At 44.4% G+C, this 25979-nt stretch overlaps 1 protein-coding gene across 1 annotated transcript in view; it reads left to right on the forward strand.

The window, feature by feature from the left end:
* Positions 1 to 25979, forward strand: part of SLCO5A1 (solute carrier organic anion transporter family member 5A1) — a 120329-nt gene that overhangs the window by 64363 nt on the left and 29987 nt on the right. The window contains exons 3-5 of the mRNA XM_066579040.1: positions 832 to 964; positions 8099 to 8325; positions 11950 to 12114. Coding sequence (XP_066435137.1) covers positions 832 to 964; positions 8099 to 8325; positions 11950 to 12114 — 525 coding nt within the window. The remainder of the gene's footprint in view (positions 1 to 831; positions 965 to 8098; positions 8326 to 11949; positions 12115 to 25979) is intronic.

The following is a 25979-nucleotide window of genomic DNA, read 5'->3' on the forward strand; positions in this document are numbered from 1 at the left end:
TTTTACAAGCAAAAGGCAGCACTGCGTATATTCTATGAATAATAACTGTGTTGTGGCCCTGCCTATACAATTCTTTCCCTGCAGTATCAATGGAGGGTGGAATGCTCTGCAGAGGCGATTTTAAGAAGCCCAAAAAAAATGCAGCACAGCTAACAGCAGCCTGAACAGAACTGCACACGGATAAATATGGCCCTAGAAAGGACCGTTGAGGTTCTTGAAGGCTACACTCACTCCTAACACTCTCCCTGCCTATGCAGCACTTCTGTCCCTAATGCCAGGTGCAACGCTCTGCAGAGCCGATTTTGAGAAGAAAAAAAAATGCCACTGCTAACAGCAGCCAACACACAGCTATCAGTGGCCCTAATAAGGACCTTTGGGGGGTCTTGAAGCCTACACTAACTACCAATTCTTTCCCTACAGCAGCTCCGGTACAAACAGCACTGTCCCTCATCTAACTCACCAGGCATCTGAAGCGAGCCGCGGGAGGGGCCGACTTTTATATTAGGCGAACACCTGATCTTCCCAGCCACTCACAGCAGGGGGGTGGTATAGGGCTTGAACGTCACAGGGGGAAGTTGTAATGCCTTCCCTGTCTTTCAATTGGCCAGAAAAGCGCGCAAACGTCTCAGGGAAGTAAGTGAAAGTAACCAGAACACCGCATGGTGTTCGTTACGAATAACGAACATCCCGAACACCCTAATATTCGCACGAATATCAAGCTCGGACGAACGCGTTCGCTCATCTCTAGATACAATGTTTCCATTTCCTGCTGCAGTACTTCATATGGCGTTGCATTTTCTTATACAGTGTCTCTGATTTATGTTTTTACAGCAATCATGTATGTGATGGGTGCGCTGGGCCCGGCAGCAGGCTACTTGTTAGGTGGAGTACTTATTGGATTTTACGTTGATCCCCACACCATTGTCAACATTGAGCAGAGCGACCCACGATTCATTGGCAACTGGTAAGATTGTGCCCATTTTAAAAACTAAGCAAGACTTCATTGCTGAGTAACAGAAACTCAGCTTCCACTTGTCATATACATAATGCAGCCCCCAGTCGTCATGTACATAGTGCAGCCTCCAGTCGTCATGTACATAATGCAGCCTCCAATCGTCATGTACATAATGCAGCCTCCAGTCGTCATGTACATAGTGCAGCCTTCAGTCATCATGTACATAATGCAGCCTCCAGTCGTCATGTACATAGTTCAGCCTCCAGTCGTCATGTACATAGTTCAGCCTCCAGTCGTCATGTACATAGTGCAGCCTGCAGTCGTCATGTACGTAGTGCAGCCCCCAGTCATCATATACATAGTGCAGCCTCCAGTCGTCATGTACATAGTGCAGCCTCCAGTCGTCATGTACATAGTACAGCCTCCAGTCGTCATGTACATAATGCAGCCTCCAGTCGTCATGTACATAGTGCAGCCTCCAGTCATCATATACATAGTGCAACCTCCATCCATCATATACATAGTACAGCCTCCAGTCGTCATGTACATAGCACAGCCTCCAGTCGTCATGTACATAGTGCAGCCCCCAGTCGTCATGTACATAGTGCAGCCTTCAGTCGTCATGTACGTAGTGCAGCCTCCAGTCATCATGTACGTAGTGCAGCCTCCAGTCGTCATGCACATAAAAACAATCACAGAAGAATGGCCGTTACTTACTGACTGAGGAGCGCATATAGATGCATCCTCCACTCACCATGCAGGTAGCTGACTATCCCCTTCTTGGATGCATTTATATTAGTGTAGGGACCCACTACAACGCAAGGAACCGTGAAGTGGTTAGTGGGCTCATGTATCTTGCCCAACATCCAACCAATGCCTTGCATTTATTATCTATCATTCACATGCAGTGTGGCATTAAGACTCCAGAGGGAGCCCAGGGTGGCAGTACCAATGTGGTTCACTGATGAATATGCAGGGCAACCCGCCGAATTATCATGGCGTCATTAATAGGTTGCTGGTCTGCATGGTGAACTACATATATCAGAATGGTCTGACACCCTGTATCCACTATGTGTGGGAGTATACACCAAGCATCGACCCCCCTCATTATCAGGAGGCAGTGTGAGTGGGTGTTTTATTGGTGCCCTCACAGGTGTTATTGGCTCTTCCATTTGGTAGTCAGCTACCTGCATGGTGAGAGGAGGATGCATCTATATGCACTCCTCAGTCAGTAAGTAACGGCCATTTTTCTGTGATTGTTTTTAATTCTTGATTTCCCCTTCTGTGATGCAGTCGTCATGCACATAGTGCAGACTACAGTCGTCATGCACATAGTGCAGCCCCCAGTCGTCATGTACATAGAGCAGCCTCCAGTCGGCATGTACATAGCGCAGCCTCCAGTCATCATATACATAGCGCAGCCTCCAGTCATCATGTACATAATGCAGCCTCCAGTCATCATATACATAATGCAGCCTCCAGTCATCATGTACATAGTGCAGCCTCCAGTCATCATATACATAATGCAGCCTCCAGTCATCATGTACATAGTGCAGCCTCCAGTCATCATGCACATAGTGCAGCCTCCAGTCGTCATGTACATAGCGCAGCCTCCAGTCGTCATGTACATAGCGCAGCCTCCAGTCGTCATGTACATAGCGCAGCCTCCAGTCGTCATGTACATAGCGCAGCCTCCAGTCGTCATGTACATAGTGCAGCCTCCAGTCGTCATTTACATAGCGCAGCCTCCAGTCGTCATGTACATAGCGCAGCCTCCAGTCATCATATACATAATGCAGCCTCCAGTCGTCATGTACATAGCGCAGCCTCCAGTCATCATATACATAATGCAGTCTCCAGTCATCATATACATAATGCAGCCTCCAGTCATCATGCACATAGCCCAGCCTCCAGTCATCATGTACATAGTGCAGCCTCCAGTCATCATATACATAATGCAGCCTCCAGTCGTCATATACATAATGCAGCCCCCAGTCGTCATATACATAGTGCAGCCTCCAGTCATCATGTACATAGTGCAGTCATCATATACATAGCGCAGCCTCCAGTCATGTATATAATGCAGCCTCCAGTCATCATGTACATAATGCAGCCTCCAGTCATCATATACATAATGCAGCCTCCAGTCGTCATGTACCTAGTGCAGCCTCCAGTCATCATGTACATAGTGCAGCCTCCAGTCGTCATGTACATAGTGCAGCCTCCAGTCGTCATGTACCTAGTGCAGCCTCCAGTCATCATGTACATAGCGCAGCCTTCAGTCGTCATATACATAGTGCAGCCTCCATTTGTCATATACATAATGCAGCCTCCAGTCGTCATGTACATAGTGCAGCCTCCAGTCATCATGTACATAGCACAGCCTTTAGTCATCATGTACATAGCGCAGCCTTCAGTTATTATGTACATAGTGCAGCCTCCATCCATCATATACATATTGCAGCCTCCAGTCATCATGTACATAGTGCAGCCCCCAGTCATCATATACATAGTGCAGCCTCCATCCATCAAATACATATTGCAGCCTCCAGTCATCATGCACATAGTGCAGCCTCCAGTCATCATATACATAGTGCAACCTCCATCCATCATATACATAGCGCAGCCTCCAGTCGTCATGTACATAGCGCAGCCTCCAGTCATCATGTACATAGTGCAGCCTCCAGTCGTCATGTACATAGTGCAGCCTCCAGTCATCATGTACATAGCACAGCCTTTAGTCATCATGTACATAGCGCAGCCTTCAGTCATTATGTACATAGTGCAGCCTCCAGTCATCATGTACATAGCGCAGCCTCCAGTCATCATATACATAGTGCAGCCTCCAGTCATCATGTACATAGTGCAGCCTCCAGTCATCATGTACATAGCGCAGCCTCCAGTCATCATGTACATAGCGCAGCCTCCAGTCGTCATGTACATAGTGCAGCCTCCAGTCATCATGTACATAGCGCAGCCTCCAGTCATCATGTACATAGCGCAGCCTCCAGTCGACATGTGCATAGTGCAGCCTCCAGTCATCATATACATAGCGCAGCCTCCAGTCATTATGTACATAGTACAGCCTCCATCCATCATGTACATAGCGCAGCCTCCAGTCATCATGTACATAGTGCAGCCTCCAGTCATCATATACATAGTGCAGCCTCCAGTCATCATGTACATAGTGCAGCCTCCAGTCATCATGTACATAGTGCAGCCTCCAGTCATCATGTACATAGTGCAGCCTCCAGTCATCATATACATAGTGCAGCCTCCAGTCATGTACGTAGTGCAGCCTCCAGTCATGTACGTAGTGCAGCCTCCAGTCATGTACATAATGCAGCCTTGAGGTGTCTGATACCGCTCTAACTCTTACCAATTTACACTTGCTGGAATAAGCAGGCGTTAGTCTTTAGTACTATTGACATATAAACTCCGCAGTTGCTCCATTGTTTCTTTTAGATGCATCTTCTATCCTGTTGGATTTATTACCGGTTCTCAACCCAATGACCTCTTTTGCTCTGTTGTTGAATATGTCCAGCTCTTTCATAACTATATATCATTCTCATTGTCTATTTCCCACGTGGCAGTAGAACACAGCAGCTCTCACCTGGGCATTCCTGTGTTTTCCAGACTTGTCTAGTTATACAGTCATATCGGTTCTCTCCCGTCCAAAGTTCCAGAATATCTATCAGCATTATCCTTTTTCTCCTGCTTTTTAAAAGTTAACATGGAGAAAATCGAATTCATTACCTCTCCTTCCTCTCATTGAACCTCCCACTGTCAGAGCTGTCAATCACAGTTAATTGCTCCACACTGTTCCTCGGTCCCACAGATCTGCAGTTCTGGGATTATCATTGATTATCACCACCTGCTGCCACCTCCACCTCAAAAGCATCTCGCGAATCAGCCATTTCCTCAAATTTGAGTTAAGCAATATGCCAGTGCATGCCTTCATCATTTGCCGCCTAGACTACTGCAATATCTCTTCTTCAAAACTCAGTACTTGCTGGGGTAATACTATAGAAAACATACCTATATAGCGTCAAAATAGAATAAAAAGGGGGTCAGGAACGCTATCTTTTTTTCCTTGCGGTGAGCACCTAGAAGGTGGCTTTCAATTTCCAGTCATTGTTACAAGGCTTGTATAAAGAGTTTAACATTGACTTGCAGGAATTCTGCTTTCCAATAGGTGGCGCTGCAGAGGTATTGTTCCATCTTCCTTATTAGAATAAAAAGTGACACAGACAGTAGTTGATGGGACGGATCCCGAAAAGCAGGAAGGAAAAAAACTAAAATGAAAAATGTATGGTCTTCAAGGGGTTAAAATAAATAATGATCATGATCTTAATGATGTAAGAGTTGTCAATTTTTCAGCCTGGAGAATCCAGCCTTGAACATTTTGGTGACTACCGCTGTGGGAGCTGTAACAATGATCATTTTCGGTTTCTGACTCGGTTTTTTCCAGAAACAGATATAACTAGCATTGTGCTGAATAGAAGTTTCAGCAACTTATATCATCCTCTAGTAAGTGACGAACTAGAAGCCTGAGCTTTAAATGGCTGTAACTGAAAATTACATATCAGCTACTAAAGTGCGGCCCCTCCGGCCCTGTCATCTTACTTTAGTGTAGTGCCAGCATCCCTTCAGAGGCTTTTACTCTTCCACCGAGTCAGCAGTTGCAGGCATTGGCAGAACTTTAGGTTTCATTGGCTATAACTTTGTAGTCAACATTTTATTTTTAGTGTAACTTATTTCCATTCTTGAGATGTTTAATCTCAAAAACATTTCAGTACAAGGTATTCCCTAATCCTGGGTGACGCCTGGTGAATTTCAAGTTATGGGATCACAACCATGGAAGGAGCAAGAAGCAAAATGTTATGTTGCACTTGTCCTTAGAGAAAAGTGTGTCAATGTGTTGAATAAATGCTGTAGACTGTAGGAACGTAAAGGAATAAGGATATTCCAACCCAAAACATTTATCGCCTATCCACTGAGTAGGTGATAGATGTTACAGTAAATTGGTTAAGTGTCTGACTGCAGTGGGTTAACTAACTTCATTTGAACCCCTCTTCCCCAATCACATCTTTGGTTCATCCTTCTCAGCCAACCATTTTCTTTAAGTGAGCTCTATAAAAGTAGAGAGATGATCTCAAAGATGTAGCTGACTGGAGATGATTGCAATCTTTTTACGTTGTCAATGGACCTGCAGATCTTCTGGATATAGATGAATTTTCAACAACACTTTTATGGAGCCTAAAAGCTTTCTTGCACTTTGGATTGTACCTACACATGTGCTATGTAGCTGATTTTTAAAGATCTGTAAATTCAGTTGGTTACATTTAAGCGCCCTGCCTCTATTATTGATATTTGCGTATGCTAAGATAGTAAGCTTCCTGTTCGCTCTCACTGTCTGCTTCCTGATCATGAGCAATATTTGCTTCCTATTCACTCTCACTGTCTGCTTCCTGTTCACAGTCACTATATGTTTCCAGTTCACCATCACTGCTTCCTGTTCAACTCTTGCTTTATGTTTTCTGTTTACCATCACTGTCTGCTTCCTGTTCACCATTACTATATGCTTCCTGTTCACTATCACAATCTGCCCTCCTGTTCACCATCACTATCTATTTCCTGGTCACCATCACTATATGATTTCTGTTCACCAACGCTATCTACTTCCTGTTCACTATCATTATCTTCTTCCTGTTCACTCTCACAGTCTGCTTTCTGTTCACAATCACTATATGCTTCCAGTTCACCATCACTGCTTCTTGTTCACTCTTGCTGTATGTTTTCCGTTTATCATCACTGTCTGCTTCCTGTTCACCATCACAATATGCTTCCTGTTCACAATCAGTATATGTTTCCTGTTCATCCTCCCTATCTACTTCATGTCCACTCTCACTGTCTGCTTCCTGTTCACAGTCACTATATGCTTCCAGTTCACCATCACTGCCCACTCTTGCTATATGTTTTCTGTTTATCATCACTGTCTGCTTCTTGTTCACCATAACTAGATGCTTCCTGTTCCCCATCACAATTTGCTTCCTGTTCACAATCACTATATGCTTCCTGTTCACCTTCACTGTCTACTCCCTGTTCACCATCACTGTCTACTTCCTGTTCACATCACTATATGCTTCCTGTTCACCATCACTATCCATTTTCTGTTCACAATCACTAACCGCTTCCTATTCAGAATCACTATCCGCTTCCTGTTCAAAATCATTATCTGCTTCCTTTTCACCATCACTATCTGCTTGCTGTTTGCCATCACTAACTGCTTCCTGTTCACCATCACTATATGTTTCCTGTTCACCATCACTATATGCTTACTGTTCACCATCACTATCCATTTCCTGTTCGCCATTATATCAATTTCCTGTTCACCATCACTATCTGCTTCCTGTTCACCATCACTATCTGTTTCCTGTTCACCATCACTAACTGCTTCCTGTTTACCATCACTATATGCTTACTGTTCACCATCACTATCCATTTCCTGTTCGCCATCATATCAATTTCCTGTTCACCATCACTATCCATTTCCTGTTCACCATCACTATCTGTTTCCTGTTCACCATCACTATCTGCTTCCTGTTCACCATCACTATCTGTTTCCTGTTCACCATCACTAACTGCTTCCTGTTCACCATCACTATCCATTTCCTGTTCACCATCACTATCAATTTCCTGTTCACATCACTATTTGCTCCCTGTTCACCATCACTATTTGCTTCCTGTTCACCATCACTATTTGCTTCCTGTTCACCATCACTATCTGCTTCCTGTTTACCATCACTATCCATTTCCTGTTCACCATCACTATCTAGAACAATGTTTGTCAAAATTTATATGCCAAGTACTCCCTACTCAAATTAGCACTCCCAAGGCCGTGATCATACATAGTGATGCAACTACTAAAACCACAGTTTGAGAACAGTACAAGTTTACCTCTGGCAATGCTAGGTACACATACCATAGGCTGCGAACCAAGACTTTAGATTATAAAACTCTTAGTTAACATTCATGCATACTGGGAGATTTGAAAATTGGTCTTTGAATCTGTCTATGTGATAGTATTTAACTGACCAAAAATAAAGCTCGAGTTATACCTCTCTCACTCTCTACTTTCAGGTGGAGTGGGTTTCTACTTTGTGCTATGGCAATGTTACTTGTCATCTTCCCAATGTTCACCTTCCCAAAGAAGCTTCCCCCTAGATATAAGAAGAAAAAGAAGAAAAAGAAAAGTAACTCCTACGATGTTTCCAGTGATGATGATGTCATGAAAGAGAAAACTGGCAACAAAATGAAAGCAGATACCGGCGTCGGCCCATCCATTGGGTTTGGAAAGAATTTTCGAGGTAAAATAACAGCAATGATGTCATTATATGTAAGTTATACAACATCAGCAACTCCTCTTTGTCTTCAATTAAGGAGAATCTTTGATAGTCCTGCCCAGGAGTTCCTAAGTGACCTCTTGTCCTGCTTACTAATGTGATTGTCTCTTGTCTTATTATAACATGGCTACTTGAGATAACTCCCACAAGATTCCCCTCTTTGATTTACTTCAGTGTTAGCTGTCTTGGTTGGACTTCCTGATTAGGGGGGACATTGGAGCAATCCATTTTCTTTTACAGATAAAAGAGTTGTCAAAATATTTATTTTTAAATACACTTTTTGGAAATTTTATGTTCATAGAGGAAAGTCTTCCATTCTATTAGCCAGATATAGTGGTAGAAAAAGAAAGGAGGTGGAGCTACTCTGTTGAAGATCCGGTATGGAAAAGAGCAAAGTGTTAATTCCAGTGGGTAATTCCTTTAGGGTACAGAGAGGAAACCATTTACATATATAATGCCGGTGCTGCCAGATCAGTGGCTGTGCAACCTGTTGAGGTTGACCAGTGAAGAGAAAATAAATAGAAAACCACTGTTGCGGTGGCACGACCCCTCGGATAGATGTTCACGAGCTCGAAGTTCTGAAGAAAAAATTTTCTTCAGATAAATCCCAGCAGAAAATGTACAGTGTTTAGAAATGGAACTCGCCTATTCTTTATACGCAAAATGTTTCGCGGCAGAAACACCCCTTCTTCAGTCCCGCTGGCGGCACACTCGCTCTTGTATCCACCCAGACAGCGCACACTTACTGAAGTCTAAATCAGATCCAGTGGTTCTAAACCTGCAGTGCTTGGAGATTCAGTGCCGGCTGTCACGTCCGAGGTCACCGGTTAGCGGAAAAACTTCATGTTGGTCACCATCTTGGATTTCCAGAAAGTTTTAGAACCCCTGGATCTGGTTTCTGTCTCAAAACGTTTTCCGTATAAAGAATAGGTGTGTTCCGCCTCTAAATGCTCTACGTTTTCTGCTGACATTTATAAAGAAAATACATGTTTCCTTCACAACTTCAAGCTGGTGTACATCTAGCTGAAAGTGTTTTTTTATTTTTTCCTCTCTATTAGCAGAGATCAGCTACAAAGAATATGCTGTGCCCTGCAGGACTGGCATATCCATACATCACAGACAGGCCATTCATTTCACTGTGTAATGCCTTATTTCTGCCTTCAGAGCACTGCAGGGGAATTGGACAATTGCTGCTAGATTTCCCCCCAGATTTCAGTCCATTGCTGCCGATCCCAGCAGTGGGGCGCTCTGTGACCTGCTTATTCTTGCAAAACTCTTCCAACAAAATGGGATTTTTCAAAGCAGGCAATTATTTTAACCCCTTCATGACATGGCCTATTTTCGCGTTGAGGACCAAGCGATTTTTTGGTATTTTTCCATCTCCATTTTTCAAAAGCCATAACTTTTTTATTTTTCCGTGGACGCGGCCGTATGAGGGCTTGTTTTTTGCGTGGCGAACTGTAGTTTTTATCGATGCCAATTTTGGGTACATAGACTATATTGTAAATTTTTTTTAATTTTTTTTAATGATAGCAGAGAGAGAAAACGCATCAATTCTGCCATAGATTTTTTTATTTTTTTTTTACACCGTTAATCATGCAGCATAAATGAGACTTTCCATTTTTTTCTGCAGACCGGTACGGTTACAACAATACCAAAATTCTAACATTTTTTAAAGGTTTTCCCACTTTTCTGCAATAAAAACCCTTTTTTTTGGAAATCTTTTTTCTATTCTAAATTGCTGCATTCAAAGTCACGTAACTTTTTTATTTTTTGATGTACAGAGCTCTATGAGGGCTTATTGTTTGCGAGACGAGCTGTAGATTTTATTGGTACCATTTTAGCGTACATACGACTTTTTTGATCACTTTTATTGCGTTTTTAGTGAGGCAAAATGCTAAAAATGAGCATTTTGCCTCAGTTTTTTAGCTTTTTTTTTAGCGTTTTTTTAGGTGCACAATCAAAAGCATGTGCAACTTATTGTACGCATCGTTACGGACGCGACAATACCAAATATGTGGGGTTTTATTTTTTTTTTACCTTTTTTTATGCTAATCTGAGAAAAAGCATAAAAAATGGTTTTTTTACTCTTTTTTTTTACATTTTTTTTAATTCATTTTTTAAATCTTTCTTTTTTTCACACTGTTTGTGTCCCTCTGAGGGACTTTAACCACTGCCCTGATGATCGCTGGTATAAGGCATGGCAGAGCTACTGCTCTCCCATGCCTTATCGCTCATACAGCGATCTCAGGCATAGGCAATACAGGACGCCAGTGTCTGGCGTCCTGTTGCCATGGTGACAGGCCGGGCTCTCGCGATGACATCGCGAGTTCCGGCCGGAGACACAGAGGGAGCCGCGCTCCCTCTGCGAACTCTTTCCCTGCCGCGATCTACTTAGATTGCGGCAGGGAAGGGGTTAAAAGTGGCGGGCGCATCTCCGATGTCCCCCCGCTGCTGCAGCGAGACGCCGGCTGTGACTGACAGCCGGCTCCCGCTGCGGGATAGCGCGGGATCATATGTGATCCCGCGCTATCTCCAGGACGTAAGTTTACGCCCTGTTGCGGGAAGTACCCCGCTCCCAGGACGTAAACTTACGCCCTGCAGCGGGAAGGGGTTAATGTTTTTTTTGCCAGCAGTTGATTGTGGATAGAAATGTCTGGTCAGCCCTCTGATAATACCCAATGGTTTAGCACTGATCATTGGCGCCTGCAGGTATCTCATAGAATCATAGAATGGTAGAGTTGGAAGGGACCTCCAGGGTCATCGGGTCCAACCCCCTGCTCAGTGCAGGATTCACTAAGTCATCCCAGACAGATATTTGTCCAGCCTTTGTTTGAAGACTTCCATAGAAGGAGAACTCACCACGTCCCGTGGCAACCTGTTCCAGTCACTGATCACCCTCATTGTCTAATATCTAATCTGTGTCTCTTCCCTTTCAGTTTCATCCCATTGCTTCTAGTTTTTCCTTGTGCAAATGCGAATAGGGCTGATCCCTCTGCAGGGTGACAACCCTTCAGATATTTGTAGACAGCTATTAAGTCTCCTCTCAGCCTTCTTTTTTGAAAGCTACACATTCCCAGATCCTTTAACCGTTCCTCATAGGACATGATTTGCAGACCACTTACAATCTTGGTAACTCTTCTCTGAACTCGCTCCATCATATTATCTGATGATGCATTCTTTAATTTGCATTGGTGTTTACATGATCTGGGTAACGTTGGCCATACTATCGATTCCATGAACAAGGTCCCTTTTTCTGAAGGGGATCATGGGACTTTAGTTGAGAATATTTGGCGTATTGAACTTTACGCATTGCAGTTTGTTAGTTGTAGGGTTCAGAGTGTAACAAATGCTTCTGATTATTGTTAAAATGTATGTTGTTATTAGTGTGTTATTTACAATTAGTAAAATTGTGGTTTTTGATAATTATGTTTCCCCCCCAAAATGTACAGAATAAATGATACGCAACCTGTTAGCGGCAAATCTCTTCCAGGAAACCCATTACATGCTCTTCATTTCAGGAATCCTACATATCTGGTTTTATTTTTCCATTCATTCTTTATAAACTTCATCTCTTGTCATTTTTAGACCTTCCAAGAGCAGCAGTCAGAATTTTAAGCAACATGACATTCCTTTTTGTGAGTTTGTCATATACAGCTGAGAGTGCCATTGTCACCGCTTTTATTACCTTCATTCCCAAGTTCATCGAGTCTCAGTTTGGCATCCCCGCTTCCAGTGCCAGCATCTACACTGGTAAGATCACGCTAACGGTGCATAAAAATGACAATAGCAAATGGGCTGTTTTAATGATAAGGACATCATTTATCTAATGGCTGCAAAGAAATGCTATAAAATGGTAAGTAACTTGTTAAAAGGTTTCTAACTACTTTAGGTCATTCGGCCCTCATTTACACAAGCGTGAAATTCACGGCTAACTGACCTGCGCAAAAAAAAAAATCACGGCTAAGGGCGTGAAAAATAGCATGAATGGACGATTTCCCGTAATCAAGCCACAAGCTTATTAACCGGTGAAATTGCCCATTCACACGATCTGGAGATGCTTGTTGGTGAAAACGAGCGCTGCAGCTCTGAAAAGGGAGATAGAGATGAAGGAAACCCCTGAGGACACCCACTTCTCTGCAGGGCTTCCCTTCATCTCAGATGGGCTGGAGGGATATCCCCAATTGGGTGATGTCAGGGTTCGACTGCAGGGGAGAATAATTTCCTTATTCTTCCTGCAGGCAAACCCCGACATCGCGCTGCTGGAGATTTCCTTATTCTCAACTGCAGGCAAACCCTGGCTCTTCGGGATTCCCCCATAGCAAGAAGAGAGCTGGAGCGAGGCTAGAGAGAGGGTGGGGCTAGAAAGAGGGCAGGGCTAGAGAGGTTCTCCCAAGGTTTCCTCCATAGCAAGAAGAGAAAGGGAGGGGCAGGGCTAGATGGTGGTTCCCTCTGCCCCCACACTCAAGGAAGGCCTCTAGCCCCGCTACCCCTCTCTCAACCGCTACAGGGAGAGAGAGGTTCCCCTGCAGCGAAATACCTTCTATCCCCGCTATTGAGAATTCCTCAACAGTTAAACAGCACATTATAAATGTCTCGCTGTAAACTCCCGTTTGAACGTTTTCCTAGGATTCCATTGGTTCTACTAGCTGCGATTTTTATTTTTTTGCACAGGTAATACGGTGTGTGTTTCACGTTCGTGTGAATGAGGCCTCAGGCATCCTGTACTGGTTCACTAGCTTATAAGTATTAGATTATTGAGGCCATGGATGGATGCTGGTTTCCCTCATTAATCTCCTAACAATCATATTCAAATCGGAAAAACCCTCCTAAAATGTCCTTTTTTTTACTATTAAGGATTTATTATGTTTTGCTACTTTTGCACAATATAAACACTTTTTGTATGTCGCCATATTCCAAGACCAAAGCAGCTTTATTGTTACTTTGACAGAACTCTATAAGGGTTTGTTCTTGACTTGTAGTTTTTATTGGTACCATTTTAAGGTATATACAACTTTTTAATTACTTTTTAATTCTGTTTTGGGAAAGTGACATGAACATGAGATGGCTATTCTTTTTCTGTTTAATTTACCACGCTAGATAGATAATGTAATATTTTATAGTACGGGTTGTTATGGATGTGGCGATACGGATTATGTGTACTATTTCTTTGTTCTTTTTATGTTTTCAATATTTAAAGCATTGCGTAAGGGGGAAAAACTTTTTAAAGACTTTTTTTCTGTAAAAACATTTAGATTTTGTTGTCAGCAATGCCTGTGGCATCTGTGGGTTTAAACAGCGTAGAAGAATGATTAGGTTAGTAAGTGCTCATCTTCTCAAAAAGACAATCAGAGAGCAAATATGCTCTCTGATTGATAAGGGATAGACCATGAGAGAGGGGAACACGCAAGAGGATCAGAGATGGTTTCATGCTGTCTGCTCCTCCCTTGCTGCTCCCCCCTACTCTGCACAAAGACAGAAGTGACAGTTAAAAATGCAGTATTCCCAACTCCACTTCACACGGCTATAGCTCTGTTTGTCTCACTTTGGGGACAAGCTTTTTGTGTCCTTTTTTAGCAAGAATCTTGGCTTTAAAATGGCATGAAAAACATGTTGGTAGCACAGATAGAACTGGAGCTGCATCAAGTTGAAATGCCGCCTTCTGGAAACGATGGCTGTGATTGGTTCTACGATCACTGCTCAGCCAATTAATGCAGCGCTGGATGAACTGATGTAATGGCTGTGATTGGCCGTGCCTCAGCCAATTCATGAATCCTGCCTCTGCAACGCGATGGCTGTTGATTGCCTGAGTAGCGGTGGAAGAACCTATCAATGCAGCGCTGGATAAACTAATGACCGCCATTGCATTGGTTCATCCAGCGCTGCATTGATTGGCTGATCAGCGGTCGAAGAACCAATCACAGCCATTGCTTCCTGGAGGCGGGATTTATGAATCCTGTAACCAGCAAGTGATGTATGAGCAGCCAAGGACTGCGGGAAGTGCATCGGAGCTGTGGAGAGCAGTGGGAGCATGATAAGACATCCCCGAATATAAGACACTGTGCCTCTTTTGGGGCAAAAATTAATATGACAGGGTCCTATTTTCGGGGAAACACGGTATCTATGAACCAGAAGGAAGCGCTGCTCGGTAAAAATGTCTGCCATTCTATCAGATTTTCAACCGTCCTTATATTACAGAATGGCCATTCATCTCCCCTGAAGTGGCTGCTGCAGAGGGAAGGTCTGGCCGGCTGCAGCCTCCCCAACAAAGTCAGCTATTTGCGGAGGATGTTGGAAGCAGGAGTTGCGGTGATCAGCCGTTGCATTCTGGATGTGGTTGTGTCTGGTGGCACAACCCCTTTAAAGAGAATTCCTCAAAGAATAAAAAAAAAACTACTGTAAAATGCCACAAATTTATTCTCTAAAAACCTTCCAATTTCATTTTTTTTAGTTATTTTTCCTTCTCTATGCCACTCGGAGTTTGGGAACATTAGGTGACAGCCTTTGTAAAAAAGTTATAATGTCAGCCAAATTGGTTATCATCCAGCTGTTGCAAAAACACAGAAATAAATCAATTTGACAGAAGAGGGCAAATTAAGAACTTTTCTGACTTTAACGGCGTTTTCAGGTGTCCTTATTTCTAACACTTTTAAGGGAAAGGAATAGAGAGGCTCTGAAATGGCCGTCTAGGAGAGGAACGTCTATGTGCAAAAAAAAATTCCAATTTTCTTCCCATGCAGTATGCTATTTGCTATCAGATGGGGAGTTCCACCACCAGACTCTCTCCTCCTCCCTCTGTTCATCCATGCTGATGGTTGACGTGTCCCCACTAAGCTGGAGATGCTGTGTGTTCCAGAGAGACAAACATTTCACTTCCAGCCTCTGCCCATGTGCTAGTAATGTCTTGTAGTTTTTGTCTCATGCGTGGCCCCAATGACGTCTTAGTGGTGCTCTACGGGCGCAGTCTCTCTGGAATACATGGCATCTCCAGCTCACGGGCGCTGCAGACGTCCGGCACCAGCATGATGGGTGTGGTTGCACGGATGGAGGGGGAATGAACAATGGACGAATTCAGCAGTGAGAGCAGTAAATATACCGCGCTGAATATCTGATTTTCGGCATTGGAAAATATCGAGGAAGGTAAAAAAGTGTAGTTACAGTTTTTTGTTATCCACACACAGTATGTTAGGATTATTTTGATATGGTAAATGGATGAGACAAAGTACTTTTACTTTCCTGTCCACTGCTCACTCTGTCCCAGTCTACACAGCAAAGCTAAACATTGATCAGCAGAAAATAGGAAGTGCGTAGTCACATTGAAAAAAAAAACTAAAAGTGTATGTTATTTCCTGATCAGCGTTATTATTATGATAGAATATGCACAATATTACTTTTTTGCTCCCTGATTTTAGGTTCTCCACTAGAGAGTCTAGGATAGGCTGCTGTGAGAATAATGTACGGGTCTGTTGTGAGTCCCCTTAGTGAGCAGATTATCCAGCTTTGATTACCCTATAGATGTATACATCTAGTCTCTTCTGTCGAAAGTGAAAATTGCCAGCGCAGACAACTTCATTCTGAAGCAGTAATCACAGAAGAATGCAGGCTGTAATCTCCCAGAGCGTTGTATTTATGCATTAACCGAGGTGCTGTCACACATGGCACAGCAATTGTTTTAGCCTATCTTTAATTTGGAATTATTAGGATAGTGTCTAAAACACCGAACGCCTATAATAAATGTTGGAAATGGCTATCAGCATACAATATGCAGGCAGTGCATTAAAGCAGAACTCCAGACGGCCCCCTTAACGAGGCTCAGGTGGCAACAATCTGGCTGTTTCCACTGGTGGCCTAGCTGCTTGGAGTGTATAATACTTCTGTTCTTGCTGTAAAGGAAATCATATTAACATACTTAGTTCCCTATTATAAGGGCCGAGAATGTCACATTTCGTGTTGCCCGAGTGAACGAGCTGATGACGTCATCACGCGCTCATCCCCGCTCGGGCGTCCTGTTTGGACAACTTGATGCCTGTTGAGAATCGTGCAGTTGTCGTTTACTTATCGTTCCGTGTTTCATATTCCTATGTACAAATAAGGGATATGGAACAATACCTCTGCAGCCTATTGGGAGGGAGCATTCCTGCAAGTCAATGTTAGACCATTTACACGCAACGATTATGGCACAAAATTCATTCAAACTATGGCATATGAGCGATAATCGTCGCATGTAAACGCTGCCATCGTTCACTCTTTGGCTGAATGATGATTTTAAGGTGAGCTTAAAATCTATCCTTCTTCTGGAGAGATATAACAGGGACTGCACGCTGTTTTCTGCATGAGAGTTGGAGATTACATTGTAATCTGCTGACAGCTGTGCGATAACAATAGAGCTGTGTGCTGTGCAAACAGTTCCTTGAGGCCCTTTTACATGCAAATTAAGCTAAAAACTGTTAATGGACATTAGTGTAAATGCAGCATTAATGATTGTTTTGGGTGTGTACTTATATGTAGCAGCCAAGCTATGCATACTGTCACAAGTCTAGCACAGGACTGAAGTCTCATGCTGTAGCCACTTACTGGCGGGTAGTGTGGTCCAGGAGTACCCGGTGTCTGGTACATGAGATGATGGTGCAGTACAAAGGGTTGGAGCAATAATGTAGTCAGGAGGTATAGCCGAGGTCTGGTACATGAGATGGACAATCAATTGTAGAGGAGCAGGTATGAGGGAGAGACGCATGATTAGAGGCACAGGGCACAATAAGACGCAAGGAAGGAGAGAACAGGGCAGGTTTATATAGGAGACTAATTGGGGAAGGAACAAGATATGAGGTGGACTAGACAAGTAAAACGTGGAACCAGGAACAAGGAAGACAGGACTAAAGCCCCATTTACACGCAAAAATGATTGCTCAAAATTTTTTCAAAAGATAGGGAGAATGACAGTTTAAGCGGTCATTTTGCATAAGCTGCTAATGGTCTCTAACACCCATTAGCAGCTTATTAGCTTCATTTGCATGTAAATGAGCTTCCATGTGCTGTATGCAGAGAACAGCAGGTGGTCTGTTATCTGCATGCAGCCCCTTTGTTCTGCCTTGGGACTGCAGCTGAATACAATGTTATCAGTGATCCAGTGGAGAATCATAGCTTGCAGTCTCTGCTCTCAACTGTCCGGCCAAAGAATGGATTTTAAACTCAATTGTAATTGTAACGTTGATATAAGTGATTACACTATCAGAGCAAAAGGAAAACTGACCCCTGGTATGGAGGCTCTAGTGCCCTGTTGTACCACCTGTAGCTTGGATACAAGATGTGATACGGGCCGGCATGAAAGCACACAGGTTCTGTATGGTATCCTTCAGCATATTGCTCCACATATACTGTAAGTGAATCTCTAGTGCAATCTCATAGACTGTTGGCGCCCCATGTATATACTATTGGTGATAAATCTGGTGACCGGGCAGCCACGGAAGTGTGACAATGTTGTGAGGGCTTCCTGTGACCTCCTTGTGTGTGCAGCTGAGCATTATCCTACTGCCTCTTGGAAGCCACTATGAGAAGAACACATGTGGTTGCAGGATGTCCTGAACGTCAGTGCCTCTCGTACCACTACTTGGAGGACTGACTGTCATATGTGACGACCCCCAGACCATCACACCAGCAAAGGCAGGATTGAGGAGCTCACCCCGAGGTCTCCAGAAATGAATACAGCCAAGTAATGGCCGCCGTGAGACAAAATGTCCTTTAGCCAAGCGCCTAGAAATGGTTCCAACTGACACAGGGGTGAAACGATGGCGCCACCTGTCTCTGGATGGCAGACAATGAAACAGTTGGAGCTGCTTATCAGATGATCCTCTCTACTAGTGGTCTGTCAAGAGTGTCCTGAGCCCCATCGCCTTGTGTGTGTGCCCTCACATATCCACTGGCTGCAACACCCCCTAACAGTCTGATGAGAATGGCCCAGTGGGGACAATTTATGGATAAGGCCATCCAGCTTCTCACATCTCAATAATGCGCCCCACTCAGACTCTGGTAATGAGGTGAAATCTCTTCTCTGCGTTGTAGAGGCGTCTAGTGGTCAACAAGCTCTACACAAGCTTAAGAAGAGGTCACTGCACACAAGGAGCCTCCGAGAGCCTCTTATAGGCCAAGGGGGGAACCACTTTTAGGGCCTCCGGTGACAAGACCGTCCATCTAATCACCACAACTCTCATAATATACATATTGGCCTGAGATGGAACTGCAGGACAAGGTTTACAGCAAAACGACAACTTCTTCTAAGGAGCCTAACCCTTTGCAATCCAATCTTGGATTCAGGGTTTCCTAGGGTGTTTTCTCTTTTTGCCATTATACAATGGTACCATCTGCTGGCTAGAGCCAGTACTGCAGTATGGGACATGCTAGAGAGGCCCCTGACAACAGAGCAGCCAGTAATATACAGTAAGAATACCCTGCCGGACGTCTTTCGACATTGGAGCTGTACAGCCTTCAATCAGAATGTCTTCAGACATCAGACAGTGGATTGGAAAGGGTTAATATTTTTTGACAAAGAGTATAATAAACAGAAATGGAAACTTTGTATGTAGAGCAGTAGTTGTCAAAGGCTGCCGCCGCTCAAAGCCTGCATAGGAGTGCATTACAATACGCACTCCTATGCAGACGGCCGCGGTTTGGCCGCGCGAAATCTCGCGCGGCAAACAAGCCGCGGCATGTCCTATTTTTGTGCAGGGCTCGCAGATGAATGAGCCGGGGCCGTCGGGCGCGGGTGAGTACGCGCTCGTCTCTGCAGGCGCTCGGGTCGGGTCTCGCGGCGAGAATTCTCGCCGCCGGATCCGACCCGCTTGTCTGCAGGCGGCCATAAGGATATATAAGATTGACATTTGGTACTGAGCTGTCAGCGCCTCTTGCATTGGCACAGTAGTGACTCATATACATCCCTATTGAATAATACAATGAGCCACACATATCCTGCAAATAGAATTAGTAAAATTATGCAAATCTCTGCTGATGGATCCCCCAAGGGAGCAGATAAGAGGGCCAGAAAGGAAGGGATGAGTCGACAGGTTGACAACACAGAACTAGGCTCTTATTGTGCATTATAGTGCAGTTGCAGGCCAATTAACACATGCCGCTATTCCTAGGTTGAGCGGTGAAGTACATTGCACTTTATGTGCCTTTTACCTAGGAGTGTAATAACTGGGTTGCTGTATTCCATTTGTATATCTGTTCCGCTTGGATTGAGATTGCATTAAGGTAAATGGCTGAGAAGTGTCAGTAACCACCCGGCGTGTCTAGTTGTGTGCGATGGCAGTGCCGCTTCACGCTGACAGCCTGTGATAAAGCTCTTCACCCATCCTGTTTAATAGATGGGGTCAAATTTGCAGCCGCAGCGTTTTGTACGGTTATACTTCATCTACGCAGATATGCAAAACAGGAGTACTTTGCACATAGAAAAAGGCAGAAACTGCAGAAGAAGTGTGAATTATTGACTAATATGACTTGTTACATGCCCCCTGGTATAACAGTACATCTATTGTCATTGAGTTATGGTAAATCAATGATCTTTATTTTACGTTGCGGTTTCTGTGCCAGGGAGGTAAGCCTCTTAATGCATTAAGCAACAATGGAAGCTTTTAGTGGATTTCATATTATGGCTATAAATAATCAGCGTTTCTAGAAAGTAGATATTGAGCAGGGATGACGCCTGAAGCTGCCCTGTAGAAGCAGCTTCACCATGGGATGTTTTTAGCATAAGGCCACTTTTTGTCTTCCTGTTATTACAGCGTCCGGCGTCAATGTGAACGCCGCGTCCTTGAGAGATATCGCTAATCCGACTGTATTATCACGTCACAGTATAGAGGTTCCTCTATTTATAAGTCAAGTATGTCTTAGATCGCTGGCACACTGGCGGGTCGGAATCCCACAGCAGGATCTGGCCCTGGCAGCAGCGGCGTCCGCACGTACCTACTTTTCTTTACTTCAATCTGTACGTTGCGCCGTCTGCGCATTACAGATTTTTTTTTTAAACTCCTGCTTTTCTGATGACACGGAATGCCAATTGCAGAAGAGCCGCGGATCAGGATGGCTTCCATTGACTTCAATGGAAGCCGTCCATGTGGAATCTGCGCAAAAATAGAGCATGCTATGATTTTTCCTCGCAATTGGTTTCCGCTCGTGTGCAGGAAGAATCACTTTTCCATAGTATGCCTGGGCGGTATTTGCTGCGGACGACCGCTTCGGATTCCACAATGCAAATCCTCCCTGTGTGCATGAGGCCTAAATTGGGGTTGGCTACTAGACCGCATAGCTGGTAGGAGACATGATCACGTGACACTGTGCCCATTCAAGTGAGAACAGACATAGCTTCAGATTAAGGTATTTTCATATGTCTTTGGTTGGATTCACACAAACCTATTTAGTCAGTTTTAGGCCTTATGTCCAGGGGCGGGCCGGTTTATGCATGCGGGAGACTGTAGCGGAATCTGACCCTGCCTGCGGCCGGCGACCGCACGTACCTGTCCTGTCTTCTCTCTCTTTTTTTTTTTTTTTAAAGAATTTTTATTTTATGTTTTTAGAATTATTTTTATAGGCAGGATGATGGGCCAAGGCCATTGCAGGGAAGCAGTACAGTCAACTGCAGACGGGCCCCGGATCGGATGGCTTGCATTGACTTCAATGAAAGCTGTCTGCATGGAATCTGCCCTAAAATGGAGCATGCTGTGATTTTTTTAAATTCAGGTACTGATGCCCATGCTTCCTCATGAGCGGCTTGAATTGTGGATCTTCCGTGTGGGTGCTCCATGCTGATTCCGCTAAATCAAATCCGCCCGTGGACAGTGGGCCTTACATCAGCATTCCTGAGTCTAAATCAGGAGAACTTACACAGAGAAAAAGTTTCTGCCGCTCTTCAGAGTTATTGATCTACTCCTGGCAAATGCTGATGCAACATATTAAAGCAAACCCTGCGGACCGGGAGGAACAAAGATGGCCGAACCGCCCCCTCGACTGCCTGAGGCACGCCGTGCGTTAGAACGCATCTGTAGTCTACAAGCCCTTTTACACGGAACGGTTAGCGTTCAGAAAAATCGTACAAACGAAAAGCAATGCTAATCATTCAGTGTAAACGCGGCCAACCGCGAACAAGAAATTGTTCACCTCCCACTCATTATTAGCCCTAGAGGCGTATTCACACGGTCGTGTTTACGCACGCATTTGCTCGTTCAGAATCTGTGCAAAGGATAGAACCCATTGTTTTCAATCGGTTTGTTCACTGTTCTTTTTTGCATGCGCATTTCCATTTATTTTTGTGCACACCAACGTACCCCATAGGAGTCTATGGGTGTGCGCAAATATGTACTCGCAGTTATGCGACAAACACTGCGCAGCACCTAATTTGGCTTAATAGCCATTTAAATCAGGGAGGCTATGTCAACGAGGGGTGCCTGCGTAGATGCGCACAATATTTGCACAGGAACGCGCGCAAAAAAGACTCCTTCACTGCGCAGGAGCGAGCGTTTTTGTGCCTACGCTCGTCTGCAGGAGCCCTAAGACACTATGTGCTGCTTGGAGCGGGCAGCGCGGCTCATGTGGGCAGCACTGGTTAATACAAGAAGGTGTAGCGTCTTAGACTAATGATGTATACTACGGTAATACAACATGGAGTCAGAGAAGCGGTTCGGCCATCTTTATTTCTCCAGACCCAGAAGGCCGCTTTAGCTGCAGCATAGAATCAAGTGTGCATCTGTTTCAGTGTGAGTCCACATTAGAATGGTAAAACCAAGCGATCTCCACTAGTTGGGTCCAGTATTTCGAAAATTGCCTTGTCAGGTTTTCTTGTACAATCGTGTGAAGAGTATATAAAGAAGGGATCGGTTGAGGAACGACATCCAGTGGAAAGTGGTCCCGTTGACAAAAAGAACTCGTTGAAGAAAGGGGGCAGAGAAGGATGTCAAGAATCGTTCAACAGCATTGCATCAAACAAATTGCAGCTGAATACAATGCTGGTGTGCCAACGTACGCACAACTCATCGTTCCCGAGCATGGATGGGCCATAACTGCACTATAAAATAGGCTGATACGTGCGCAAAAAAAAAAACTTTACGCTTAGGCGTGCTCAACAGCGCATACGCCTTTATGTAGGGGCCCTAAGGTTGATAAAAAGAGACAAGCCCAGTCTATTAGCATGCAGCATTGATTCGGAGGCAGGTGGAAACTACCCTATGAGGTTAGTGGTCTGTATTCTTAAAGGAAATATGGCAATTATAATAAATTCCAGGACCACTGACCCATCCCAAGCGTTCCAGTACAGAGAAGACGTGATATTATTTCTTTCAAGGAAGGCATTCAAATCCCTTTTAAATTAATTTAAACCTTTCAACACCAGGAATTTGGACGCTGTCTACTCGCCGTAGACATACTTGTTGGCAGATCCTTCTCAATAGTCTTTGGCAACAGCCGTGATCAGGTGTAGATACAAGTTTTTGTCTCCCTTGCCTTGTTTTAGTGTGTAATGTCTTACTGATCCCAAGATGGTACATATTGGAATCAGGAGACCGGCATAGTATATGGTTGTGCTTGGTCCTCTGGATCGGGAGACTTTGTATAGAAATCATAACTGGTGCGGCACAACTTGGTGGTTCTCTTGCTCTGTCTCTTGCCCGATACTGCCATATACATTCACCCTTCCGCTTGTTTCTCCCACTACTGGGAGACATTACTCTCATGATTGGAATTGTACGCTTGGCGGCCTTCATATTAGGTGCCGCCTTTTTAAATGTTTTGGCCCCCACTCTGTCTGAAGTCAGAACAACATCAAGTTTAGAAAAGTATTCGGGCATCTACTCAGAATAGAAATGCTTCCTTGGAAACGCCTTGGATATCTTCCATGGAAACATTTTGGATATAAGTGACACAGCGAAGCAAATACAGCTGATAAACTGAGCAAGCGGGACAAGATGGCTAAACAGGTACTAACATCAAAGAACACATTGAGCTCACGACTGGTCATGACTGTGGTCCACCGGATGCATGGTGACCTTGTGGTTCAAATTGGTGAGTTGCAGTTGTAGGTTTTATTTGCTCAGGTTAGAATTTATTGGTGGTTCAACACATAGCATTTCTAGAAAAAATGTTGCATAATTTTGGGGTTCTTTTCCTGGCATGTTTTACAGAATTTGAACAAAAAAAATGCTGCAACCAGATGTTTGTTTAACCCCTTGAGTGGCACGCACGGAAATTTTCCGAGACTAGCTCCACTGCCAATAGTGATATAGCCCGGAAATCCTCCGGGCTATGTATCACTATGGGAGCTGCAGAGCACAATGCCACAAACTGTGACAGTGTGCTCTGCCTGCACAGACCCACAGAGAACAAAGCAGGACATTGAGAAGCAGGAAGATATTGCCGATCTGCCGGCAGTCTCCTGCTTCTAAGTTTCCTGCTTTGTTTATAGGTTGCCATTGAGACCATCGGCTTGTCAGAAGCAAGCTGATGGTCTCTGTGGCAGGGAGAGCTTGGTGCTTGGCTGTGAGAGGACAAGCAGGCACCAGCTCTTACATCAGAGATCAGAGAAAACCTCTGATCTCTGCTGTGTTAACTAGAGATGAGCGAACGTACTCGGATAGGCACTACTCGTCCGAGTAATGTGCCTTATCCGAGTACCGCTGTACTCGTGCAGAAAGATTCGGGGCGCTCCGCTGCTGACAGGTGAGTCGCAGCGGGGAGCGGGGCAGAGCGGCCGGGAGAGAAGGAGAGAAAGATCTCCCCTCCGTTCCTCCCCGCTCTCCCCTGCAGCTCCCCGCTCCGCAGCGCGTCCCAAATCTTTCTGCACGAGTACAGCGGTACTCGGATAAGGCACATTACTCGGACGAGTAGTGCCTATCCGAGTACGTTCGCTCATCTCTAGTGTTAACCCTTTACATGCTGCAGTCTATGTGACTGCAGCATGTAAAGGGCTGTCACTGCAGCATGTAAAGGGCTGTCACCATCGGACACCCGGAATGTGATCAGGGGGTCCTGATGGGTCCCTGTGGAAGTCCCCTAAAGGGACAAAAAAAAAAAAAAAAAAAAAAAAAAACAAAAGTAAAAAAATTATAAAAAAGAATAAAAATAAAAACACTTGTCTCCCTTTACTTTGTAAAAAATGTACAATACAATCACACATGTGGTATCCGTGCGTCGTAATGACCCAGAGAAGGAAGTTGGTACATTATTTAACCCCTTAATGACATGGCCCCTTTTTTCTTTTTTCCCCATTTCTTTTTTTCCTCCCCGAAACATAAAAACTGTATAAACTTGGTATCGCCGGAATCGTGTGACTCAGAGAATAACGATATCACTTTATTTATTCTGCATGTTGAACGCCGTAAAAATGAAATCCAAAAAACAAATGGCAGAATTTATTTATTTTTTCCCAATCTCCCTACAAATGTTTTTACAAAAGTTATGCAATACATTATATATACCCAAAAATGATGCCATCAAAAAGTACAACTTGTCCCGCAAAAAACAAGCCCCCATATGGCCTGGTCAATGGAAAAATGAAAAAGTTATGGCTCTTGGAACGCAACTGCAAAATTAGTTGAAATTCAATGATTAGACCATTTAAAAAACCTGCCCTGGTGGGCACGACAGGGTGGTAGGAAACCCGCCACTCAAGGGGTTAAAGCCATTAGAGAAATATTACACTCACAATGAATAGCATGTTTTTTTGTTCTGTTTAAAGGAGATGTCCCGCGCCGAAACGGGTTTTTTTTTTTTTAAACCCCCCCCCCCGTTCGGCGCGAGACAACCCCGATGCAGGGGTTAAAAAAACCACCCGCACAGCGCTTACCTGAATCCCGGCGGTCCGGCGTCTTCATACTCACCTGCTGAAGATGGCCGCCGGGATCCTCTGTCTTCGTGGACCGCAGCTCTTCTGTGCGGTCCACTGCCGATTCCAGCCTCCTGATTGGCTGGAATCGGCACGTGACGGGGCGGAGCTACACGGAGCCGCTCTCTGGCACGAGCGGCTCCATAGAAGACTGCTGAAGACCCGGACTGCGCAAGCGCGGCTAATTTGGCCATCGGAGGCCAAAAATTAGTCGGCTCCATGGGAACGAGGACGCTAGCAACGGAGCAGGTAAGTAAAAAACTTTTGATAACTTCTGTATGGCTCATAATTAATGCACAATGTATATTACAAAGTGCATTATTATGGCCATACAGAAGTGTATAGACCCACTTGCTGCCTCGGGACATCTCCTTTAAGCTCACTTTTGGTGTGTTTTTTGGGTCAGTGGAATTTTTTCAAAACACAGCATGCTCTAGCTAGATTATTTTTATCATGCATTTTCCGATAGGATTCTCTGTAGGACTGGAAAAATGTAAAATTTGATGAATAAAAAAGTAATAATAAGGAAGTGGTCACATCCATTCAGTCCTGTCAATTTAGCTAAAGGACCAGATCAGGAGACGGAGGGCAAAGCATGCTGCACAACTTTGTACAGCACAAGAGGTAACCAGGGAACTAGACGTTTGTCATTATACGTGAGTAAGGCTTGAGAGGAGAGTCAGGGGTCTGACCCTAGATCTGCCCTAAGTGAACTAGACAGGAAAGTGAAGCACCTGCCCCGAAAAGGGCAACCC

This window comes from Eleutherodactylus coqui, chromosome 9, assembly GCF_035609145.1.
Source record: "Eleutherodactylus coqui strain aEleCoq1 chromosome 9, aEleCoq1.hap1, whole genome shotgun sequence".
Classification (NCBI taxonomy): domain Eukaryota; kingdom Metazoa; phylum Chordata; class Amphibia; order Anura; family Eleutherodactylidae; genus Eleutherodactylus; species Eleutherodactylus coqui.